Consider the following 23895-nt stretch of genomic DNA (forward strand, 5'->3'; position numbering starts at 1 on the left):
TGAGCTTACAGCAGCGCCGCCCCCCTCCCACCCCCAACCCCCACCCACCCCCCCCTTGGCTCATTTATTTCCCACAATGTTTCTAGGAGCCAAAGGAGCCCAGCCTAGTCTCTCTGATGTTCCTTGTTCCATCCTAAGCCCTAGTTTTTTGTTTTCATTATCCCCAGCTTTAATAAATGTTCCCTCAAAATCTCTGAACTTGTGTTGTGAAATCTTTTCTGTATAAATTCAAGAACTCAAATACTCCAGGCCAAGCTGAGGCAGATCCGCTCCAGGCTGCTTCCTGTTCCTTAAAACAGTTATGCCTGGGACATCCTCTATAAAGACAGAGTAAGGCATGACTTTGCTTAGAAGACTTGGGAGAAAACGTGATGGCCCACACTCACTTTGCTTTTGTTGATTCAAGTCAATCTTAACACTATTCATTTTTTAAATGTCTTTATTGATTTTTTAGAGTGAAAGAGAAAGGAAGAAATATCAATGATGAGAGTCATTGACCAGCTGCCTCCTGCATCCCCCATACTGGGATGGAGCCCCCAACTTGGCATGTGTGTTGACCTTGAATTGAACCAGCAATATCATGGATCATGGGTCCATACCCCACCACTGAGCTCACCAGCTGTGCACACTATTCTTTTTTATTGTTAACCCTTTACAGTTGTTCCCAATTTTTCCCATACTCTTCCCCCCTTTTCTCCCTCCACTCTGCCCCCACTGCTTCTAGGCCTTCACCACATTATTGTATATGTCCATGGCCTATGCATAGCTACACTAATAAAAGAGGAAGATGCAAACTGACCATACCTTTGTGATGCCCACCAGCCAATCAGCAGTGACTATGAAAATTAACCCAACAAAGATGGTGGGTTAATTTGCATACACAGGTGCCAAGTGGCTGGGGGTGGTGCAGGACACCCCCAGCCACTCTGGCCTCTGGTCAGCATGCGAAGGCAGAAAGGCGGCTCCAGGCTGGGACGAAGGCAGAAAGGTGGCTCCGGGCTGGAGCAAAGGTGGTGCCAGCAGCCAGGGAAGTATGGCCCATTCTTGCATGAATTTTCATGCATCAGGCCTCTAGTATGTATATAATTTATTAAAATATTTTTTATTCATTTTAGAGAGTGGAAGGGAGAAGGAGAGATAAAAACATCAATGATGAGAGAAAATCACTGGTAAACTGCCTCCTACACCTTCCCACCCCACACTGGAAATTAAGCCTGCAACCCATGTATGTGCTCTGACCAGGAAAAGAACCAGTATCACATGACCTCATCATTTGTCAGATATGATGAACAGCATAAATTCATGAACAAAAATAGATTCAGAGACATGAAAGCATCGAATAGATAATTGAACTTTAGAGATCAACCAAAGGACTTTTATGCATGCATATAAGCAGCACCAATGTACACAAACACTAGGGGGGTGAAAGCATGTGCTGAGGAGTGGGGGTGGCTAGAGAGAGGTCAATGGAGGAAAAAGGAGACATGTAAAAATACATGTAATACTTTAAACAATAAAGAATTAAAATATAAAATAAATAAAGGACTCCTCCCTCTCCCCCCCCCAAAAAAAGAAAAGGTCAAGGCTCAACCAATGAGCTACACCATCTGGGCTATATTATTTTAAAATTTAAAAAAATACATGCAGTCCTAAACGGTTTGGCTCAATGGTTAGAGCATCAGCCTGTGGACTGAAGGGTCCTAGATTCAATTCTGATCAAGGGCATATACCTTGGTTGCGGGCACATCCCCAGTAGGAGGTGTGCAGGAGGCAGCTGATCAATGTTTTTCTCTCATTGGTGTTTCTAACTCTCTATCCCTCTCCCTTCCTCTCTGTAAAAAAAATCAATAAAATATATTTAAAAATTTAAAAATACATGTATTTTTTATTGTTTTTAGTATTACAGATGTCTCCCATTTCCCCCCTGTGTATATATTCTTTGGTGGATCTCTTGCATTCCTCCCCACCCTCTTCACCTTAGAGATGCCTCCGTCTGTTCCAGTTAGCCAGGCCTCTGGTCCCATGTTGTTCCCCCCAGGCACACATCACTTTTATTCCCCAAGTCATTGGCTGGGGTGCTAGTACTCCCCTGGGCGGCGAAGAAAACTACATTACCCAGAAGGCCATGCGCCGACGTGGGCGGAGCTAAAGGGCATTTTGGTGCCTGCGCATCCGGCTAGGGCGGGACTTCCGGCTTCCTCCTCGCGGTGGTCATTTTAACTTTTTAGGTCTTTGTTCACAGATTCACAGTCTTCAGGGCGCTGGTCGTGAGGAGGAGGAGGCCTGGGAGGCAGCGCGCCTGCTGTGCGGGGTGTGTCTGAGGCTCCTTGAGCCCAACAGCCCGAGATTGGGGTCCCCGTGCCTCCCGGACTCCTCTCTGCTCACAGCGTCCCCGCAGCCGGACCCCATTTCACCCTCCAGCCTTGGGGACCGGCCTCTCAGGTCCCGCCGCCCAGGTCCCAGCGCTCAGAATGGTGAGTCCCTCGTGGGTGACACAGGGCTGATGGGGGAAGAGGGTGAAAGGCTGCAGGGCCGCCTTGGAAGGACGTGACGGTGCGACTGCGCAGGGAGGACTCGGAACCCGGGCCTGTTGTGGGTGTAAAGGCAACAGAGAGACGAGGTGAGGTTTTGCACGAGGAGTTTTACCTTCACTCTCAGAACGCTGGGGCCATAGATGTTAGGGTCGCGGAAGGAGGAACACACGGGGCCAAAAGGAAGAAGAATCATGGATTTATTAGGCCACCTGGAAGGCCCGAAAACGGTCCTGTTGGGGGACCTGGGAGGCAGAAGCTGGTCCCGAGGCTGCCACAGCCTCACTTGTCTGCTTTTGCTGCTTTTCTGGGCCTGGAGCTGAAATGCAACTGAGGCCTAGATGTGATCCTTAGGGAGGAAAAGGTCAGGGGTCTTAGTTGCCTGACTTGTTATTTGCTAGGGGAGGGGAGGTTACCCTGGGGGCGAGGTTCTTGTTCCCCAGTTTTGTCCCTTGCTTTCTTGTAGGTCCTGGAGACAGGATTTCCAAACGGGAAGAGCAGTGGTTAGGCCCCCTGTGCCAGTTCCATCCTCTGCTGTGATGCCCAGGGTTATGAGGGGAGGGATTATCTGAACTGCCCTTTTGAGTCGCATATGGTCGGTTATGGGGACAGGTAAAGACTGATATTGGGGCTACATCTGCATTGGGTGAGCGATGGATGAGGGTAAGGTGGGGTCTGGTGGCCCAATCTGGTGGCTGTAACAGGGGACTCGAGCTCACGTAATGGAGGTGTTCCTGGGATGGGTTTTAATCTGGAAAGGTGGAACCACGGGGTTTGCTCTGATAGTTAGCTGCAGTGGGGTGGTTAGGAGTACCTGCTAAGAGCTTTGCAATTTGGGCTGTAAATTATTTGATGGGTGGGTTTCCTTTAGGACGACCCAGTCCCCTGGCTGTAGAGGCTTAGCGGGATGTCTCCTGTAGAAGGTGGAGGGAGGACTTGATCAGCATGTTCTCTCAGATATTGTTGGACGAGATTTAAAATGGGGACATAGTCTCTGAGGGGGGTCTCTGTGGAGGGAAGTTTCCTAATAAGATGGGTCTTCCATACATGAGTTCAAAGGGACTAAGACAGGGGGGTGCATGGGGGGAGGGGATTGCCCTGATGTGCATACAGCCTAGAGCAGTGGTTGGCAAACTGGGGCTTGCGAGCCACATGCGGCTCTTTGGCCCCTTGAGTGTGGCTCTTCCACAAAACACCACATGCGGGCGCCCACATACAGTGCGATTGAAACTTCGTGGCCCATGCGCAGAAGTCGGTTTTCGGCCTGGACAAGTCTGTTTTGAACAAGTGGCATTAGAAGAAGTGGGGGGTGTCGGTTGGTCGGTGATGGGAGACCCGGCGCAGGCGGGCCGTGGATACGCAGCACGAGGAGGCGCGCGCAATTCATGCACGAGTTAAGTGAACCAGTCAGTCAGCAGTCTCATGGGCAGTGGTTAGTGCTAGTCGTGTCCGCAAATTGCGCGTGGGTGACAAAAGTACCTACTCGAAGCATAAAGTTACCTGTATTTTTCCAACCAACTGCAAATCCTAAAGGTATTTCTGTCGTCAGCTTAAGAATTGTAATTCTTTTGTGTTGGTGGCTTTATTATTGTAAAATGAAACATTTTTTTAGGTGCCCTGTTTGAGATGGCTACAAAGAAGAAGCAAAGAAAAATGGAAGACGAAAACCATGAATTTAAAGTTGAATGTACCTACCTATATAGTTTAAGTTTAAAAAATTTGGTTCTCAAAAGAAATTTCAGTTGTTGTACTATTGATATTTGGCTCTGTTGACTAATGAGTTTGCTGATCACTGGCTTAGAGATAGGAGAGGAGTTTAAGGATCTTTAGTTTCGTGAGTTAATTTGGTTAGGTAGGACTTCATTAAGGAATTTGCCTTTTCTACCTTGCCTGTAGATTGGGGCTGGTTGGGGGGAGGTGTACATTCCACAGGATGTTCAGAGTGGAGGAGACCTGTTGAGTTATTTGAGGTATGAAAGCAGGTCCTTTATCTGATTGTCATGAGGTGGGGAGGCCAAATCTGGGAATGATGTGCTGAGTGGGAGCTTGTGTCATCTCAGAGGACCTTTCAGACACAGTGGGGAGTGCTTCTACCCAGCCTGAGAAGGCATCTACGAGGGTTAAGGGATATTTGTTTTGTTTTTCTTTTAATAGGAGGCATGTGAGTGAAGTCAATCTGCCTGTCTTGTCCAGGGATTTGGCCCCTAGTCTGATGAGTGGGGAAAGAAGGAAGTCTAACCTGTCCTTGGGGAGATACTGAGTGACAAGTAGAACAGGTCTTGGTGACCTCTTGCAGTAGGAAGACTAGGCTAGGACAGGTGATGAGGGGTTGTAGGAGTTGTAAATGTATCTTACACAGTAGGGAACTGTGAATAGCCCATAAGATATCACGGGCCTGTCCCTGGGGAAGGATGTATTTTCCCTGAAATGTTAACCATGGATCTTCCTGCATAGCCCCAAGAGCTACTAGGGACTGAAGTTCCTCTGGAGCAGGGGTCCTCAAACTACGGCCCGCGGGCCACATGCAAATACAGATATTGTATTTGTTCCCATTTTGTTTTTTTACTTCAAAATAAGATATGTGCAGTGTGCATAGGAATTTGTTCATAGTTTTTTTTTTTAACTATAGTCCGGCCCTCCAACGGTCTGAGGGACAGTAAACTGGCCCCCTGTTTAAAAAGTTTGAGGACCCCTGCTCTGGAGTATATTTGGGTGTTAAATGGGGTGTAGCTAAGAGTTTTGGAGACAGAGGCTTCCTCTGAGCTGCTGCTTGGCCTCCTGGTCTACTTTATTTCCCTCTATTATGGGATCATTCCTGACTTGGGGTCCTTTGCAGTGTGTGACTTTTAAGAAGACTAGAAAAGGGAAGAGAGGTTCCTAAATACCAAGCAGGAAGACCTGTTGATGCTTTCAATGATAGTGTCCAGGACTGTGATTGAGCGGTGGAAATAAGATAGTCTAGGCCAGTGATGGCGAACCTGTGACACGCGGGTCTGAGGTGACACATGAACTCATTTTTTTGGTTGATTTTTCTTTGTTAAATGGCATTTAAATGTATAAAATAAATATCAAAAATATAAGTCTTTGTTTTACTGTGCTTGCAAATATCAAAAAATTTCTGTATGTGACACGGCACCAGAGTTAAGTTAGGGTTTTTCAAAATGCTGGCACACCAAGCTCAAAAGGTTCGCCATCACTGGTCTAGGCTCAGAAATCAGGACTTAAGCCACAGGAGAGCCTGGGTGGGGCTACTTTAGCATATGAGGAGAGAAGGGGTCCCTTCGGACATCAGGGGTGATCAGATCCTGACTCACTGGAAACACAAACCTTCTACCCATTCACAAATAACACATTTTAAAGACACTCTTACTTTCAAGAAAATATATACCCAACAAAGTACAAGAGACCTTCTGTAATCAAAACTAAGGGCAAGTGAATTAAAACCTGTGATGTTTACCATTTAACCCAGCAATGCTCCAAAGCCTTTCAGTTACCAAAGACTTTGGAAAATTATGTGTAGGCACATCAGGCTTTCGAAAAGGCAGGGAGAGGAGGGAGCAGGCCTTGTAGCCTGTGCCCAGGCCTCCAGACGCTTGGATTTAAAACTGTCACATTTTGTCCTAGACAGCTTAGCTCAGTGGATAGTGCATTGGCCTGCAGAGTGAAGGGTCCCAGGTTTGATTCTGGCCAAAGGCACATGCCTGGGTTGTGGGTTCATGCAGGAGGCAGCCAATCAATGACTTTCTCTCATCATTGGTGTTTCTAATCTCTCTTCCTCTCTGAAATCAATAAAGAAATATACTGTGTATTTAAATAATTTTTAAAAATTTAAAAACTCTTAAAAACAAACAAACATAAACTGCCATATTTTCCCTTAGGGATAACATGCTAAGGTTTCAGTGATAATGAGTTCAGCTTCTGATAGTACCCAGACTGTGAAACAGGCATTCCTAGTTTTGCAGTAAAAAAAGTTCTTTGGGAAAGGTGCGGGGGAGGGTGAATAGGCACTGAGGTGAAAGCAGTTTTCAGAGCATTAAAGGGGTGAGAATCTGACCTAAACGCTCAATCAGGGAATTCCCTTCCCATGTCATGTCATAGAAGAGCTTGTGGGAAAACTGAGGTTTGGGACTCTGAGGGGAGAGTACCCAGCAAGCCTGAGAAAGGAGAGTATTTCTTGTTCAAAGGAGGGAACAATCATGGAGGAGATAAGGCATTTACAGTCTAAGGAATTAGCTCAGCTTTGTGGGCTGAGAGTGAAACTGAGGTAGGTGGCTGTCATTTGGGACAACTGGGTCTTACGAGGGGATGTGCTGTAACCCTGGTAGGGCACCGAGGTAGAATGAGAAAAGAGTTGATTGGGTTGTTTAGTAAGATACAGTGTGGAGGTGAGGTGGCTAATGACTAGTCCATCAATCCCCATAATAGAGACTGAGGAGGGGACAAGGGTCTGAATTCCGAGAGGGCAGAATTGTGGGGAGCCGGCACGGCCATGGCATACTCAGCCCCAGGGCACCTATGTGCCATGCCAGCTCAGCCTGGTTCAGTGACCCTGAGTGAGGGGGTGAAAGGATTGAGAAAAGACAGACATGAGAATGAAAGCTGGATCTCGGTGGGATGCTGCTCCCTGATGAGGAGACAGCGCCCACAATCGTGTCTTTATTTTATAGCAGATGCCATGAGGCAAAGTAGGGGCGTGATCACGTTTACAGCATTCTCGTGAGTTTCAACCTCACTCAACTACATGCACTCGAACTCTATCACAGGCATGTGGGGCTACATGTTTGGACCATAGGTTCGAGCTTACAACAACAGCTGTTGGCTATAATTGTGCTGGGAGGGCCCTGCCCTCCACCTGGGACTTGCACGTGGCAATTAGAGGACCCTGTCCTTTCATTAGTCCGAGGCTCAAGCTTACAACAACAGCCGTTGGCTATAATTGTGCTGGGAGGGCCCTGCCCTCCAGCTGGGACTTGCCTGGGCAGCTTCAGTCTTTGGTGGCCATTCCCAGGAGGTCTGGGAGCTCCAAAGAGGATCCAGAGGGCAGCCTTGCTCGGATGGTTGATGTCTGATCTGGAGGGGCCAGATTTCAGTCTGATTTCCAGTGGCCTTTCCTTCTGCACCGTGGGTAGGGCCCAGGCGGGGGTCTCGGGTATGAGCTGGACTGGGCTCAGTGTCTTCCTTGCTGCATTTGAAGCATGGGCCCGATGGAGGCTTAGCCCCTGACTTACCATTGGTTGAAAGACCGGCATTTCATTTGGGGTTCTAGAGAGCGGTGGCTAGGAGCTGAAAGACCTTCATCTGAGCTTCAGCCTTGGCCTGATCTCACCTTTGTTTTTGGATTTTGGTCTCCTCATCTCTATTATTAAAGACCTTAAAGGCCAGGTTAACAAGGTCTTTTTGAGGGGTTTGATGACTTGTGTCTACTTTTTGAAGTTTATGGTGTATGTTGAGGGCTGATTGAGATAGTAAATGGGTGTTCAGAAGAAGGGCTCCCTCTGGGGAGGTGGGCTCTAAGGTGGTAAATTTGTGTAAGGCTTCCTTGAGGCAGGAGAAGAAGAGAGCTAAGTTTTTGACAAGGCCCTGAGTGATTTCATTAAGTTTGACATAATTGACTGCCTTATCAGCAGCCTTTTTGCGTCCAACGATGAGACGGGCTACAGAGCCTGCACCCTGGAGTCCCATCTTGGGAACTGGCCTGATAGTCCCATCTTGGGTCAGTTCGGGGTACCGCATTAGCACCAACTGGGTTGGCCACTGAGTCCTGTCTATGAGGGCACAGCATGGTCCTGACCTGCTAGTCAGACGTGCTCCTTCTCCTCTGGGGTGAGAGAGGACAACGGGATGACTTAGATGTTGTGCCAGTTCAGGTCATAGAACTGGGTCCGGTACTTAAATTCCTTAGTACAGGTGGTTGGGTTGGTGGAAAAATACCTGAGGTGCCTTTCAATCTGTGCGAGGTCAGACATGGAAAATGGGATGTGTACCCAGCCAGTACCCTCGGTTCCTGCTCCTTCTCTCAGGGGTAGAATGGGTGATGGAATAGAAGCAGCTGTTGAGGAAGGCAGTCTTGGTGTGGCCTGAGTGCAGGTGTTAGGTGAAGAAAGGCTGTATTGGAGCTCAAGTACTTGGGATTTGGGCTCTTAGGGGCTGGGGGAGAAGGTGGTTGCTGGTTAGGATGATCTGGGTTTTGGGAATCTATTGCAGGTGAGGGAAGGGATGTATAAGGGGATGGAGGGCGATGTTCTGCTGGGTCAAACGTAGATTCAGAATCAGAAGTGTTAGGGGTATGATGTTTTGTGTGAAGGAGAAAGATCTGATGGGTGGAACATAACTGAGAAAATTGGGACTGAAGGGTGAAAAAGGCCTGGGCATAGGGAATCTCTCATCAATTTTCATTGCAGTGACAGCAGTTACCTAAATTGTGCAATGTGTTAAAATTAAAAGTGCCATTTTTAGGCCATTGAGACGTATTCATCTAGTTTATATTGTGGCCAAACAGTGTTACAAAAGAAAATGAGGTGGTTGGGCATGATCTCCCCTGTGCGTGTGAAAGAGGGAGTGTGGCATGGCCCACAAGAGAGGAAGGGTGAGTGACAGACCATAAATCCAAAGGTGACTGTTTAGGTGACTGTTTAGTGACTGTTTGCATCCCCACTCCTAAACCAATCACCATGAGACATGAGAGGTGATCCTCTGGACTAGGCGCCCCCAATCTAGAAGGACCCAAAGCGAAATGGCTGAGGAGTCTTCTGGACTAGCATTAGGACTTTTGAGACAAGAGACTTTCGAGAAGTTAGTGAGACAGCGTGGGCAGAAGACTCGAGACAAGGGAAATTGTGGAACATCACTTACCTAGAGAAGATTGGCTGGTGTGGGATGGAGGGACGGACAACAATGGAGAAAGGGAGGGTCCTGATCCAGCATCCTCCTTGGCTGGCTCTGGAGGGTCCATAAGGTCAGGAGGCCTAATCGAGGCCAGCAATCGAGTCACTGGCATAGGATTTGGAGGTAAGCCCAGGTAGAGCTGCCGCTGCCGCTGCCTGCTGCTCTACGAGCAGCAAACTTAGGGTGACTGAAACTGGGGCGATGGCTGCCTATTCCCATAGAACAGAACCCTTCCAGTTTCAGCACCAAATGTTAGGTTGCTAAAGGAGGAATGCACGCAGCCAAAAAGGGTGAAGAATTATGAATTTATTAGGTCATCTGGATACCAGATGGGATGAGCCCCAAAATGGCACCAGCACCCAAAGACAGGGAGTCAGAGGTTTTTAAAGGATTCTGGGCAGAGAATTCTGTTTATGTCTGGATTCTTGGAATTTCCAGAGGGGAGAGATAATGGTCTTAGCAGGTGGAATGTGATCTAAGCAAGTGGAATGTCCATTGTGTAGTGGCCAAAATGTCAGTTCCCAGAGGAGGGGTATTAATTCAATTATTTGATCAGACCTAATAATAGATGGTTATGGAAAAAAAAGGGGGGACATTTTCTGAGGTAGGGTTCTAACTTTAACATTAATCAGAGGAAGAACAGACTAGAAAACAGAGGACAGCAGTTGTGGACAGGAAGGAGAAGTCCTGTAAATGATAAGGTAACCTGCAAGAGTGTGCACTGAGGACTGAGCCCTGAGATAATAGAGGCATCTGGAGGGCACCAGGCCTCAGGGCTGGGCAAGGGAACTGAGAAGCCTGAGCCCATAGACCCTGGTAGCAGTTGCCAGGCCCTCAACAGACCATTTTCTTTCCACAAATTCCTGCAAATGCACAATCAATTAGGTGTACCGGTTTCTGGAGCTTATTTCAGGGCCTCACACTCTTGTGGCCTATGAGATAGTGGTGTCCTGGGATGGTCCAGCCACTCTTGTAGCTTGGACCTGGGTGCTTTGAAGAGACACTAAGCCCAGAATCCTAAGGTCACAACCAGGGCTTCATAAAGTGGACCTTGTTTTTGGCAACCAGTGTGATGAATGGGAGGTCCTCCAGGGCAGCAGTCAGCAACTGGTGGTCCGCGGATGACAGGTAGTCCGTGAGGTCCGAAAGGTTGGCAACCACTGCTCCAGGGCATAAGATCCAGAATGTGCAAAGGCTTGGAATGAAGGGTGAGCTGATTCAAGAACCAGCAGGTGTGATATATCTATATCTATATCATCTATATCTATCTATCTATATCATCTATGTTTATCTATATCTATCTATCTATCTATCTATCTATCTAGATATAAAAAAGCCCAGCGATCAAATGGTGGGACGACCAGAATGACTGGTTGAACAGTTGCTATGATGTGCACTGACCACCAGGGGGCAGACACTCAATGCAGGAGCTGCCCCTGGTGGTCAGTGTGCTCCCACAGTGGGAGCAGCCGCTTTGAGGGCGGGTCCACAGCTGCTCAGCTGGCTGGGATGAGTGGCACTCCCACAGTGGGCCGATCCCCGCAGACCACATCCCTAGTGTGTGTGTGTGTGTGTGTGTGTGTGTGTGTGTGTGTGTGTGTGTGTGTTAAGGAAGGAAGAGGGATAGAGATAGAGAAACACTGATGAGCAAGAAACAGGGATCAGTTGATGCCTCCACAACTCCTACTATAAATCCAGCCCACAAGCCAGGCATGTGACTGCACCAGTGCAGGGGTCTATGCTCAACCAACTGAGACCCATCAGCCAAGACTGTACATTATTTAATATAGGAAGTCATGGTCAGGTTGGTAATGGTAGTAGCAGTTCAGAAGGGACAGTGTGAGCCTGAGGACTACCTTTCCTGCTGGGGCCACTGTTTGTGGGAGGTGGCTGTCACAACACAGCATAGGAACAGAAGTTGTCATGTAGAGTGTGGGGGAGAGGTAATCATTTAGCAGTGGCCAAGGCCTTTAAAAGATGAGTGGACCTGATATTATTTAGAGGCTGAAGAGTTATTCAAACAAAGTGAGACTAGGGCTGGTACATATTAACTTCTCTAAACACTCACCAGGATTTTGTTGTGACCCTTGGTGTGGCCTATATGTGGGGAGTTACATTCAGTATTGTGGATTAGCTTAAAGGCATGAGTGGTCATTTGTGAGACTCCATGGGTATGTGCAGAGGGCAATCGTGGCTGGGACGATTAAGTGAGACATTTTGGCAAGTATTCTCTGGACAACACATACTGAGTAATAAGTATGAGGACAAGGAGAGGACTGTGGGGTCTAAGGCTGTGAGAGTGCATGTGTGAGAGAGGTGTGGTAAAGAGTGATGTGTACTTGGAGAGAGAATGTGAATTCATGGCCATAGCACCCTGACATAAGAGTGAATGACGAGATAGTCCACCTCTGGTGGTGTCTGGATGATCCAATACAGTAACTTTTAAGGTGATTGCCTGTAAAGAGGGGTGTTTTGGTGCTACATTCTAGGTACAGAGCTTCGTTGCCATTTAACTAACCACCTGCCTTTTGTTGTTGAGGGTGACACACAGGTTGATAGGAATGAGATAGCCTACATCAGTGTTACCCAGGCTTCAAAATCTTCACTGGCGTGGGTACGGGTTAAGGGTAAGGATAAATGGATTATGGAGGTTCATATAATTTTGGAAAAGAAGGTGATTAGGAGCCAATTTGTCTTCGCCAAATCAAATATGCATTACCTTTGAAGTTGTGCCTCTGGGAATGAAGCTGTGTGAGAGAAGTGTTTTGTTCAAAGAACTATGTGCAGCAGGTAGTGCAAAGTGATGGCCTCAGCACCTTGGGATTGGGGTCAAGAGAGTGAACTGTCATGTCATGTATTTGGTGTCTTTGAGAAACAATATAAGGTACTATAAGGTATTGCCTGACAAGACCAGTATCATATCACTTAATCACTCTTTATGGCCAGCATCTCTCTTTAACCTATTTTTCTTAAACATCTTTTTATTGATTTCAGAGAAAAGGGGAGAGGGAGCGAGAGATTGAAATATCAGTGATGAGAGTGAATCATTGATCGGCTGCTTCTTGCACATGCTCTACTGGGGATTAGGCCTGTAACTGGACATGTGCCCGTGACAAGTATTGAACCTGGGACCCTTCAGTCCGCAGTGCAACAATCTATCCACTGAGCCATACCTGCTTGAGCAACCTATGTTTTTGACACCCACTCTATAGATTAGAGTCAGTGTGGCTCACATGAGAGGTCCAGAGTTCAGGTATCTTCCATCTGCTCAATTGCCTTTATTATCGTGGTAAGACAAAATATCAGCAGTAATATAAGAAGAAAGTGGCTTTCATGGGATGAAGGCCTGGTATTTTCTCTGATGTGTGGAGTGGAGAGAGCAGATAGATGTGGAAGGTGGGGACTATGACAGACTTAGAATCTTAGGAGTGAATCTGATCATGGGTTGTACTGTTCCCATTATGACAGGATATGAACTTTGAGGATGTGGCCATTGCCTTCTCTCAGGAGGAGTGGGGCCTCCTTGATGAGGCTCAGAGACGTCTGTACTGCGATGTGATGCTGGAAGTGTTTGCACTTGTGTCATCTGTAGGTAAGTCCTTCACGTTTTCCCACTGTCCGGAGGTGATGACTTCTCTTCCTTTACTCCTCAGGCATAGCCTTTTCTCTCCCACAGCCAGAACATGGCCTCTGCTACCTTCCCCCACTTTCCTGTCAAATGTGCAGTGGTTGCCAGGGATGAGCTCTATAGAGAGTCCTGAGCAAAGGACTCCATGAACATCCCTAATACCTGTTACCTCAAAAAGTGCAGGAAGTCTCAGGAAGTCAGGAGTCTTGCAGTGAGCTTAATGGGTCCCAGCTTGTAGTTTCTCTTCATAGGAGGCTGACAGTGTCCACATGCATGGCCTCAACTTCTGCACTCTTTCTCTAGGTTACAGTTCTTTATGGCAGCCTGTGCCATGTTGTGGTCTTTACTTACATGAACCATGGGCTGTTTTTGTAAGACCCTCGTTCAGTTGTTTGTAATATACTCTTCCCTGAATACTGTAGCAAGCTGTGTTGCTCTGGCCCAGTGCTGACTGCTCATCTCTTCATCACCTGTTCCTTTGCACTGTTGCCTCTGCAGTATTCTGCAACATTGACTTGCACATGTGTTATGAGGTGCACCTACATGCTAAGTAGTCCATGAAACCAGCTACTCCTTTATTGAATTTTACTTGGCGTAAGACCTAACCAACCTCTCCCATAGCTCGCTTCCATGTCCAAAAGACAAGCCATGCTGAATGCTGTCAGTTGAAGGATTAGTTAGAGATCCATATTCTCCTCCGTGTGGTGCTTGCCATGTTTCTGTCATATTTCTGGGGAGGCCTCCCGGTTTTGTGATCTTCATTAACCCAGAAAGTCACAAGAGCCTCTTATTAATCCTTCCTGCACATCTGTTCTTTTCAGACATTTTCATGGGACCAACATGTGATGTACAACACACTTTTGCACTGGGAATTCCCCCTGTCACCACAGACAACATTTATTTCCTCACCATTTCTCACTTTTCAGGTTGTCGGCATAAAATGGATGATAAGGAGGCCTGTTCTGAGCAGAGTGTATTTGTACAAGGAGAGTCACAGGTCAGGGCTTCTAAGACAGCTCCAGCCACCCAGAAGACCCTTCTGTGTAAGCGGTGTTTCTCTGTGTTACAACATATTTTGCACCTGACTGAGTCACATGCAGCATACTTTGAGCAGAAAGCATTCTGTAGTGACGCATGTGTTGGAGACTTCTGTTTCAGTGCAAACCCTCACCAGCAACAGCAGAATGAATGCAGGGAGGAGCCCTGGAAAGAAGCTATGGACAAAGCCTCCTTTGTGAGCAGGTGCAGCTTCTCCTTATCTTCGGTGCCTTCAACCAGCAGGGAGGTTGGGAAAGACTTGCTATACAACTCAGAGCTTCCCCAGCACCAGGTAACTCTCAACACTGAGGAGCTGCATTGCGGCAGTGAGATTTCACAGGAATTTCTTGATGAAAAAAGTCATCACCAGTGGGGTGAATCTGAAAACATTGGCAGCGACAACTGGAATGTTATTCAATGTGAGGGTGTCTCTTCTGGAGAACTGATTTATGAGAGTAACAAATGTAGGAAAGTGTTTAGACGAAACTTTAACCTCATTCGACATAAGAGAGTTCACACTGGAGAAAAGCTGTATGAGTATAGTGATTGTTGGAAATCTTTCAGACATAAGTTTAACCTCAATCAACATGACAAAGTTCACACTGTAGAAAAGCCATATGAGTGTAGAGAATGTGGTATGTCCTTTCGTCGGAGGGCTTACCTCACTAGACACCATAGAGTTCACACTGGAGAAAAGCCGTATGAGTGTAGAGAATGTGGGATGTCCTTTCGTCGAAGGGGTCAGCTCACTGTACACCTCAGAGTTCACACTGGAGAAAAACCCTATGAGTGTATACAGTGTGGGAGGTCCTTTCGTCAAAGGGCCCAGCTCACTGCACACGTCAGAGTTCATACTGGAGAGAAGCCATATGAGTGTAATGAATGTGGGAAGTTCTTCAGAGAAAGGGCTACACTCATTAACCACTATAGAGTTCACACTGGAGAAAAGCCATATGAGTGTAGAGAATGTGGGATGTCATTTCGTCTAAGGGCTCACCTCACTTACCACCTCAGAGTTCATACTGGAGAGAAGCCCTACGAGTGTAGACAGTGTGGGATGTCCTTTCGTCAAAGTGCTCAACTCACTGCACACCTCAGAGTTCACACTGGAGAGAAGCCATATGAGTGTACTGAATGTGGTAAGTTCTTCAGTATAAGAACTACACTCATTAAACACCAGAGAGTTCACACTGGAGAAAAGCCATATGAGTGCAGTGATTGTGGGAAGTTTTTTAGTGATAAGTCTTACCTCAAACAACACCACAGACTTCACACTGGAGAAAAGCCCTATGAGTGTACCGATTGTGGAAAGTTTTTCAGTGCAAAAACTAAACTCATTAAACACCAGAGAGTTCACACAGGAGAAAAGCCCTATGAGTGTACTGATTGTGGAAAGTTCTTCAGTGAAAAAACTAAACTCATTAAACACCATAGAGTTCACACTGGAGAAAAGCCGTATGAGTGTAGAGAATGTGGTATGTCCTTTCGTCGAAGTGATCACCTCACTGTACACCTCAGAGTTCACACTGGAGAGAAGCCATATGAGTGTACTGAATGTGGCAAGTCTTTTAGGCAAAACTCTAGCCTTATTCATCATTTGAGAGGTCACACAGGAGAGAAGCCATATGAGTGTAGTGATTGTGGGAAATCCTTCAGTTATAAGTCTCATCTCAAACAACACCAGAGAGTTCATACTGGAGAAAAGCCGTATGAATGTAGACAATGTGGGATGTCCTTTCGTCAAAGTGCTCACCTCACTGCACACCTCAAAAGAGTTCACACTGGAGAGAAGTGTTAAACGTGCAGGGAATGTTTTATTTTTCTCACTTAGAATAACAACACTGAAGGATACTCTTTAAGACCTATTTCCCTAAATTAAAATCCCTTTTAATGGGAAATAAACTCTGCTAGATTCCTGCTAAGTTTCTGGTACAAGTGAGGCTTGAAGGAGCTGCATTGCACTTGCTAACATGCCCAGATCTAACACCTGATTGATTTGTGGTTGAAGAGGTTTCACCTCTGTCACCTGGCTCACCTGAAGAGTGTGTATCAGTCCCAACCCCTGCATTCTCAAGTTAAATGTATTCTGTTCTCACGTGTGCTTGAGAAAATTATGATTACTCCAGCTCTTGACAGGATCTTCATTCCTTTCTCTCTGACGAGGGAATACACCTGACTGAGGGTTCTTCCAGGGCACCCATCCTCAGCTAAGAAATGCCTCAGCCACACAGTGATTCTCTCTCGTTGATGTTTCCATTTCCCTCTCCCTTCCTCTCTGAAATCAATAAAAATATATTAAAAAAAGAGAAGTGCTACCTCTTTCAGAGACATGTGGTTCTCAAATTATGCTGTGATGAAATTGTTTCAGGTTCTAATTCAAGCTGCCAACCGCTCTCTGTCCTCTATTCTGGTTTACGATCTTTTAGTAAAGGTGTTTTTTCTTTTGTACCTTTATATTTTTGGTTATATTCACTTCCAGGGATGGTTTTCAAGCACAATTGTGATGAACATCATGTAGAGTTATCAGATATTGTTTGGATACCAACATTTCTGTGTTTTAAGAGTGACAGCAAATCACTCTTCAACCAGTACTGGCATATAGTGCATTGCTGCCCAGGGCCTTGAAAGACTGCATGATTTGGTAGTTCTAATTTGTAGGTTTGATCCCAGCCCCTATGGGGCTATGTAGGAGGCCTCTAATTTTTTCTTCTCTCTCACATTAATCTCTCTCTCTCAATCTCTCTGTTCCTCTCCCCCTTCTCTTGTGCTCACTAAAAATCAGTGGGAATATATCCTCAAATGAGGATTACCAATAAAACTCAAACATTCACCCCAGTGCCCTGAGGAGGGGCCTCTGCCTACACAACTCAACTTTCCTCACTCTTTCCTGCTTTTGCCTGGGATGTTCCCACTGCAGCTGGGTACACTGTGTCCTTCCCAGGGTTTGGTAGAGAGGAGCCCAAGGCTAGACCCTGGAAGGGATTTGGGTTCTGTGTCTGCTTGAGAGGTGATATCCAGGGCTCTTTTGTCTCCATCCAGAGGTCCCTCCAGCCTGCTCTTTCCCCTTCTCCCAGGCACCTGGAACTCTGCAAATGAACCTAGTTTTGTATCTTGGAGGAGCCACCTGATGCTTTGGGCCCCCAAATCAGTTCACCTTTAAAAAAATCCTGCTTCCAGCTAAGCCACTCACACCTCTGAGACCCACTGGTGTTGAGTCGCTTTTCTTCATTTTAGGTATTATTTTGCACTTGAATTTATTAAAAATGAAGCATGCCTCTTCCCCCACCCCCGCACCCATCTAGTCCTGGAGGTAACCCTGATTCTCCAGGATATGATGTTGTGTATTTTCAATGTTCATAATATTCTGCAATACAGGCGTTTCCAGAAGAAGCTTGGTCTCAATGTAATTCCACATTCAGAGGATCAGGTGTGATTGGTTTACCCCATCCCTAAGTTTTGCCTGTGCATGGAAAACCTGAAATGAGGTAATAGTTCCTGGATTCTTGGGAATAGTGTGTTGTTGGGGTTTGTGGTTGAGGGGGCAGAGAGGTTGGGTGCCCGTGTTTCTGCCAGCTCATGGGCCAGGTTCCTTGAGTGGGTGGGCTGAAGGAAGGCTGTAGGGATGAGAACTTGAATCAAGGCTGAATGAAAGGTCAGCAGCCATGTGTGGGCATAATGAACACATAAAGAGGCTATGGAGAGAAACCAAGATGGTGGCATAGGTAAACACCTGAAATTGCTGCCTCGCACAACCACTTCAAAAATACAACTAAAAGTCAAAACAGACATCATCCAGAACCACAGGAAGGCTGGCTGAGTGGAAATTCTACAACTAGAAGGAAAGAGAAAAGCACACTGAGACTCAGAGGAGGTGGGGAAGTAAAGTGCAGAGGTACGAAGGCTAGAGCACGCACAGAAAGGTGCTGGCAATGGGGGATGCCAGTGTCTTTTGCAATTGGGAGGGAGGCACAAGCTCCCTACAGCCCTGACTCCAGTTCTGGGCAAGTCTCTGGGGACCCAGACTCATACGGGGAGAAACGACTGTCTGGCACCGGGCGGAACTCGAGGGCGGCTTTCACTCAGAGGTGCTTGCAGTGATTACCAGGACACTGAGACCCGGGACCTCTTAGGGCAGGACTGAGGAGCAGCCATAGCTGTTTGCTCCATCCCGTATTCCCTGAGACCCCACCCCACCCAAGCTGTGCACAGAGGCTTTTGCATATGAATGGGCTGGCCCTTTGAGATTTAAAATTACCTAACAAACTGCAGCTGGGTCAGAAAGACCCAGAACTTCCAAAAGAAGGCAGCTGGGACTCATCTGGGCACCTCCAAAACCCAAACTAGGAAGAGGAATCTGCAGATCTTTTTGTAGCTCCTGCTGGGTAGCCTCAGGCAGAGGCTGAATTAGCACCTCCTTAGTGATCCAAGAGCCTGTGTACCCAGTGGTTGGATTGGGACCATCCAGATTACGACTCCTCAGGTCCATAAGGGACACACTCAGGGGGCAGACTCAGTGAGCACCAAAGCCCCACTGAAGCACCCCATAAGAGTGTCTTCAGCACAGAAGTTCTCCCACTGTAGACACAGCTGATTCTCACAGACAATTGGCCTGGAGGTCAATTCCTCCCAGTGATACCTACAACAATCAAGGCTTAACTACAACAAGACTGTGCACAAAGCCCACAAAGGGGTGCACCAAGAGTGTCCACCCCAGGTAATTGGGGAGGCTGAGCCACTGGGCACTATAGGACACCTACCACAGAAAGCCATTCTATCAACACAGGGAAGCATAAAAAAATGCAGAGACAAACATCACAAATCACAGAAATGGAGAAAAGCAAACTACTGGAGATAGAGTTCAAAACCACGGTTATAAGGTTTTTCAAGAATTTTCTAGAAACCGCCGATAAATTTAGTGAGACCCTCAAGAATATGAAGAAGGACCAACTAGAAATTAAGCATACACCGACTGCAATAAAGAATACTATACAGACTCCCAACAGCAGACCAGAGGATCCCAAGAATCAAGTCAAAGATTTGAAATATGAAGAAGCAAAAAACACCCAACCGGAAAAGCAAAATGAGAAAAGAATATAAAAATGCGATGATAGTGTAAGGAGCCTCTGGGACAGCTTCAAGAATACCAACATCTGAATTATCGGATGCCAGAAGAAGAGAGAGAGCAAGATATTGAAAACCTATTTGAAGAAATAATAACAGAAAACTTCCCCTATCTGGTGAAAGAAATAGACTTACAAGTCCAGGAAGCGCAGAGAACCCCAAACAAAAGGAATCCAAAAAGGACCACACCAAGACACATCATAATTAAAATGCCAAGGGCAAAAGACAAAAAGAAAATCTTAAAAGCAGCAAGAGAAAAAAGTCAGTTACCTACAAGGGAGTACCTATACGACTGTCAGCTGATTTCTCAACAGAAACTTTGCAGGCCAGAAGGGAGTGGCAAGAAATATTCAAAGTGATGAATGTCAAGAACCTACAACCAAGATTACTTTATCCAGTAAAGCTATCATTCAGAATTGAAGGTCAGATAAAGAACTTCACTGATAAGAAAAAGCTAAAGGAGTTCATCACCACCAAATCAGTATTATATGAGATGCTGAAAGGTATTCTTTAAGAAGAGGAAGAAAAAAAAGGTACAGATACAAATTATGAACAACAAATACGCATCTATCAACAAGTGAATCTAAAAATCAAGTGAATAAAGAATCTGATGAACAGAGTAAACTGGTCAATATAATAGAATCAGGGGCATAGAGAGGGAGTGGACTGATAATTCTCAGGGGGGAAAGGGGTGTCCGGGTGTAGGAAGAGACTGGACAGAATTGTACACCTATGGATGAGGAAAGTGGGGGGAGGGGGATAAGGGCAGAGGGTGGGGTGGGAACTGGGTGGAGGGGAGCAATCGGGGGGGAGAGGAACAACTGTAATAATCTGAACAATAAATATATTTTTAAAAAAGACTGAGGCTGTGGATACTGTTGTGTCCAACTGTTTCAGACGCCCCAAAACAGAGTCAACTCTCCTTGAGAACTGGCAAGTTGAAGGAATCATGGAAGCCAAAATTCGGGCAATTTTGTGGGATATATTGCTAGAAGTGTGAGATGCTTAAGCTTCCAAACCTAAGCAGTCATTTCTCTTCATACGAGCTTGCCCCTCCCAGTAGGCTCAGGTAGGAGACACATCCTGCCACACCTTGCATTTCGAGCTTTACAGAGGAAACAAAGGCAGAAGCCAAGTTTACGGGTCTGAATAGTACCAAAGTGCACTCAGTGAGTGGATTGGAAAGAGGCTGATTCACTCTGCTATTCTGGGAATCAGACTGATAAAAACTCCAGGTTGTTAGCCAATGCCATTGGTATCCATATAAGGATCTCTAACCAACCAAGGCCAGAGTAATATTTTGGGACACACATGGAGGAACAGCTCTGAGTCAGGGAAAAACCCATCTTATTCCCTGAATGAGAAACAGCACCATCCCCACCTAAAGCTCTGTCAGAAACAGATGCTTGGGTGATAAGCCTGACAGCCTGAAAACAGTCAAAGAGGGCAGCTTGGCCATGCCTGCCTACAGCCAAGACCTGTGGAGACAAGCACAAACAGAGGACTTGTGGATCACTTGGAGCCTCAAGCAGAGAGCTAAATAGAAAAGACAGTGACTAACAGTGGTCAGCACCTTATTACCTAATAGGAATCCCAGAATTATCAAACAGAACAGAATAGTGGGGCCCTAAACCAGCATCCATGGATCATTCACATCAGCTGAAGTGAACGACACTTGACTTTTTATTTCTATTATTTTAAATTTTTTATTTTTATCTTACTTTTTGCACCTTTTTTTATCGCACTTCTCTTACTTCTTCCCGTTTTTCATCTCCTTTACCCATTTTAGTTTTTCTATTTCCTTTCTTTTCTTCCTTTTTAAAAATGGATCTTCTTGAGACCATGCCATCTTGAAGGGGAGAGTGGCTGTTATCGGAAGTCTAAAAATCCTGGAAATCTACAACACCTCCACCCAGGGAACAGCTGCGAACCCAGGAACACTGGACCCCAAGCAGCGCAAATATGTGGACTCGGAGGAGCTCTGAACCTTCTCACGGAAAGGAGAGAGAGAACTACATAACCAAACACCTGGAGAAGAAAGATCATGGGGAGACAAAGAAACAGCTGCACATGAAAGAAAAGGAGACTTCCCCAGAAAAAGAAGTAAACGAAATGGAGGCAAGCAACCTGTCAGAGAAATAATTCAGAGAAATGGTCATAAGATGGCTGAAAAGAATGGAAGACAAATTTAACAATATGTGGAACAGGGGTCCTCAGACTTTTTAAACAGGGTGCCAGTTCACTGTCCCTCAGACCGTTGGAGGGCTGGACTATAGTTTAAAAAAAAACTATGAACAAATTCCTATGCACACTTCACATATCTTATTTTGAAGTAAAAAAACAAAACGGGAACAAATACAATATTTGTATTTGCATGTGGCCCGCGGGCCATAATTTGAGGACCCCTGATGTGGAAGAACCAAGAAGAAATGAAAAATGACATCACTGCTATAAAGAACTCAATAGGAAGCATCAATAGTAGACTAGAAGAAGCAGAGGACTGCATCAGTGAGCTAGAAGACAAGGTAGGAAAAAATACCCAAGCAGAGCAGCATCTAGAAAAAAAATTAAAAAACAGGAGGAGAGCCTAAGGGAACTTTGGGACAACATGAAACAAAACATCCACATAATAGGGGTGCCAAAGGAGAGGAAACAGCAAGCAATAGAAAACCTGTTTGAAGAAATAATGACAGAAAACTTTCCTGATATAGGGAAGAAAAAACTCACATAAAAATGGATCTTCCTTATCTGATTTATTGATGTGCTTTATTCTAGTCTCTGTTGGTTTATTCATATATGTAATTTCCTCTTCCCTGATGCTACTCCATTTCCTCTTCTCTTCTTTTTCTTCACAATGCTTTTATTTTCTTTCTCGTCTTGCTCTTTTCTTCTCCTAATTTTTTTTTAACTTGTATCACTTCTTAAATTTAGGCCTTTCTGCTGTTTCCTCTAATCCCCTTTTCAAAAAATATTTCATTTTCTTTTTCTATTTTATTTTTGTCTTCTCATTTCTTTTCTCATCCTCTATTCTAAACTGTGGTCCTTCCCTATTTATCCAATTCCTTAGCCTTAGCCTTTTTCCCTCTATTTACGCCCAGCATCTACAGATTCTGCTATTTCCACCCGGCCCCACTCAGGTGTTTCTTGTTTGAGCCTTTTGTTTATTTGTTTTGTTGTGTTTTCTTCCCCTATTTTTTCTGTTTTTTTTTCATTCCTCACTATCATTCTTGCTCTCTTTTCTCTTTTGAAATCATCTTTTATCTGATGATCACTTTTATTGGGGTTATACATGTCTTGTGTACATTAGTGTTCTGTTCCTTCTGTGTCATGTCTTGTCCTGTTATATGTTATGCATTTGGTTCAGTGCCTCCACAACTTTTGGCATAAGGTAGTAGGAAGCAAGCCACATAATCAGAAACCCCGAGAGGAGGCTCCATGCACAAAATGGACAATAATATTCAAGACCTAACTATATCAGAATAACCCAAACTTTTATAGGAGGATTCCTCCCTAGAATACCCAGTGCTGGTGACCTGAGAGACTGCACCACTGGGTCCTACAAAACATCTAATACAAAAAGCCAATTCAAAAAATTTGGGTGGCATAGCAGTTTGATTAATACATAGAATCAATTACAAAGGAACGGCAAAAATGGAGAAACAAAGAAACAACCCCCAAATGAAAGAAAAGGAGGAATCACTAGAAAAGGAAATAAATGAAATGGATGCAAGCAATTTGTCAGAGAAATAATTCAAAGTAATGGTTATAAAGATGCTCAAATGTCTGGATGAGAAAATCATCAACAGGTGTAGAATCAAAAGGAAATGAAGAATAACATAGATACAACAAAGAACACAATGGAAAGTTTCAATGGTAGACTAGAAAAAGCAGAGGACCAAATCGGGCAGATAGAGGACAAGGTAGAAAAAAACCCATGCAAGCAGTGCAGTAACTGGTAAAAAATTAAAAAGCAGGAGGATAGTCTAAGCCAGCTCTGGGACAATATGAAATGAAACAACATGCTCATAACAGGGGCGCCAGAAGGAGAGGAATCTGAGCAAGGAATACAAAACCTGTTTGAAGAAATATGAGAGAAAACTTCCCTGACATTGGGAAGAAAACAAGTCAAACCAATTCAAGAAGCACAGTGTCCCAAATAAGATGAACCCAAAAAGAATGACATTAAGACACCTTGTACTTGAATTGGCAAACATTGTTGAAAAATTAAGAATCTAAAGGCTGCCAGAGAGAGACATAGTTACCTACAAAGGATCTCCCATTAGACTATCAACTGATTTCTCAACAGAAACACATTAGGCCAGAAGGGAATGTAATAAAGTATACAAAGTGATGCAAAGCAAGGGACTGAATCCAAGAATACTCCATCCAACAAGTCTGTTATTCAAAATTAAAGATAAAATCAGGAGATTTACAGGCAAAAATAAATAAACAAATAAGGGAGTATATTACCACCAAGCCAGAAATACAAGAAATGCTAAAGGGACTTCTGTAAAAAAAAACAAAAACAATAAAGAAAAGAAAAGAAAAAAGAAAGAGAAGAAGGAATTAGGGCATAAACAATAAAAATAGCAACAAGCAAGTATCTACAAATAATAACCTTAAACATAAATGGATTAAATGCTCCAATCAAAAAATATAGGGTAGCTGAATGGATAAGAAAACATGACACAT

General features: G+C 45.2%; 2 protein-coding genes across 2 annotated transcripts in view; one reads left to right on the forward strand and one right to left on the reverse strand.

The window, feature by feature from the left end:
- LOC118654962 (zinc finger protein 501-like) overlaps positions 1 to 23895 on the reverse strand; it is an 89498-nt gene that overhangs the window by 30961 nt on the left and 34642 nt on the right. The window lies entirely within an intron of this gene.
- LOC118654958 (zinc finger protein 260-like) lies at positions 2174 to 17877 on the forward strand. Its single transcript, XM_036306246.1, has 3 exons — positions 2174 to 2474; positions 12885 to 13008; positions 13971 to 17877. The coding sequence occupies exons 1-3, from the start codon at positions 2472 to 2474 to the stop codon at positions 15878 to 15880; spliced, it is 2037 nt and encodes a 678-aa protein (XP_036162139.1). The 5' UTR covers positions 2174 to 2471; the 3' UTR covers positions 15881 to 17877.

Source organism: Myotis myotis, unplaced genomic scaffold (assembly GCF_014108235.1).
Source record: "Myotis myotis isolate mMyoMyo1 unplaced genomic scaffold, mMyoMyo1.p scaffold_m19_p_40, whole genome shotgun sequence".
NCBI lineage: Eukaryota > Metazoa > Chordata > Mammalia > Chiroptera > Vespertilionidae > Myotis > Myotis myotis.

Coding starts and splice junctions, on each gene's coding strand:
- LOC118654958 (XM_036306246.1), top strand. Junction 13,009..13,970: donor TGCACTTGTGTCATCTGTAG/GTAAGTCCTTCA, acceptor CTCACTTTTCAG/GTTGTCGGCATAAAATGGAT.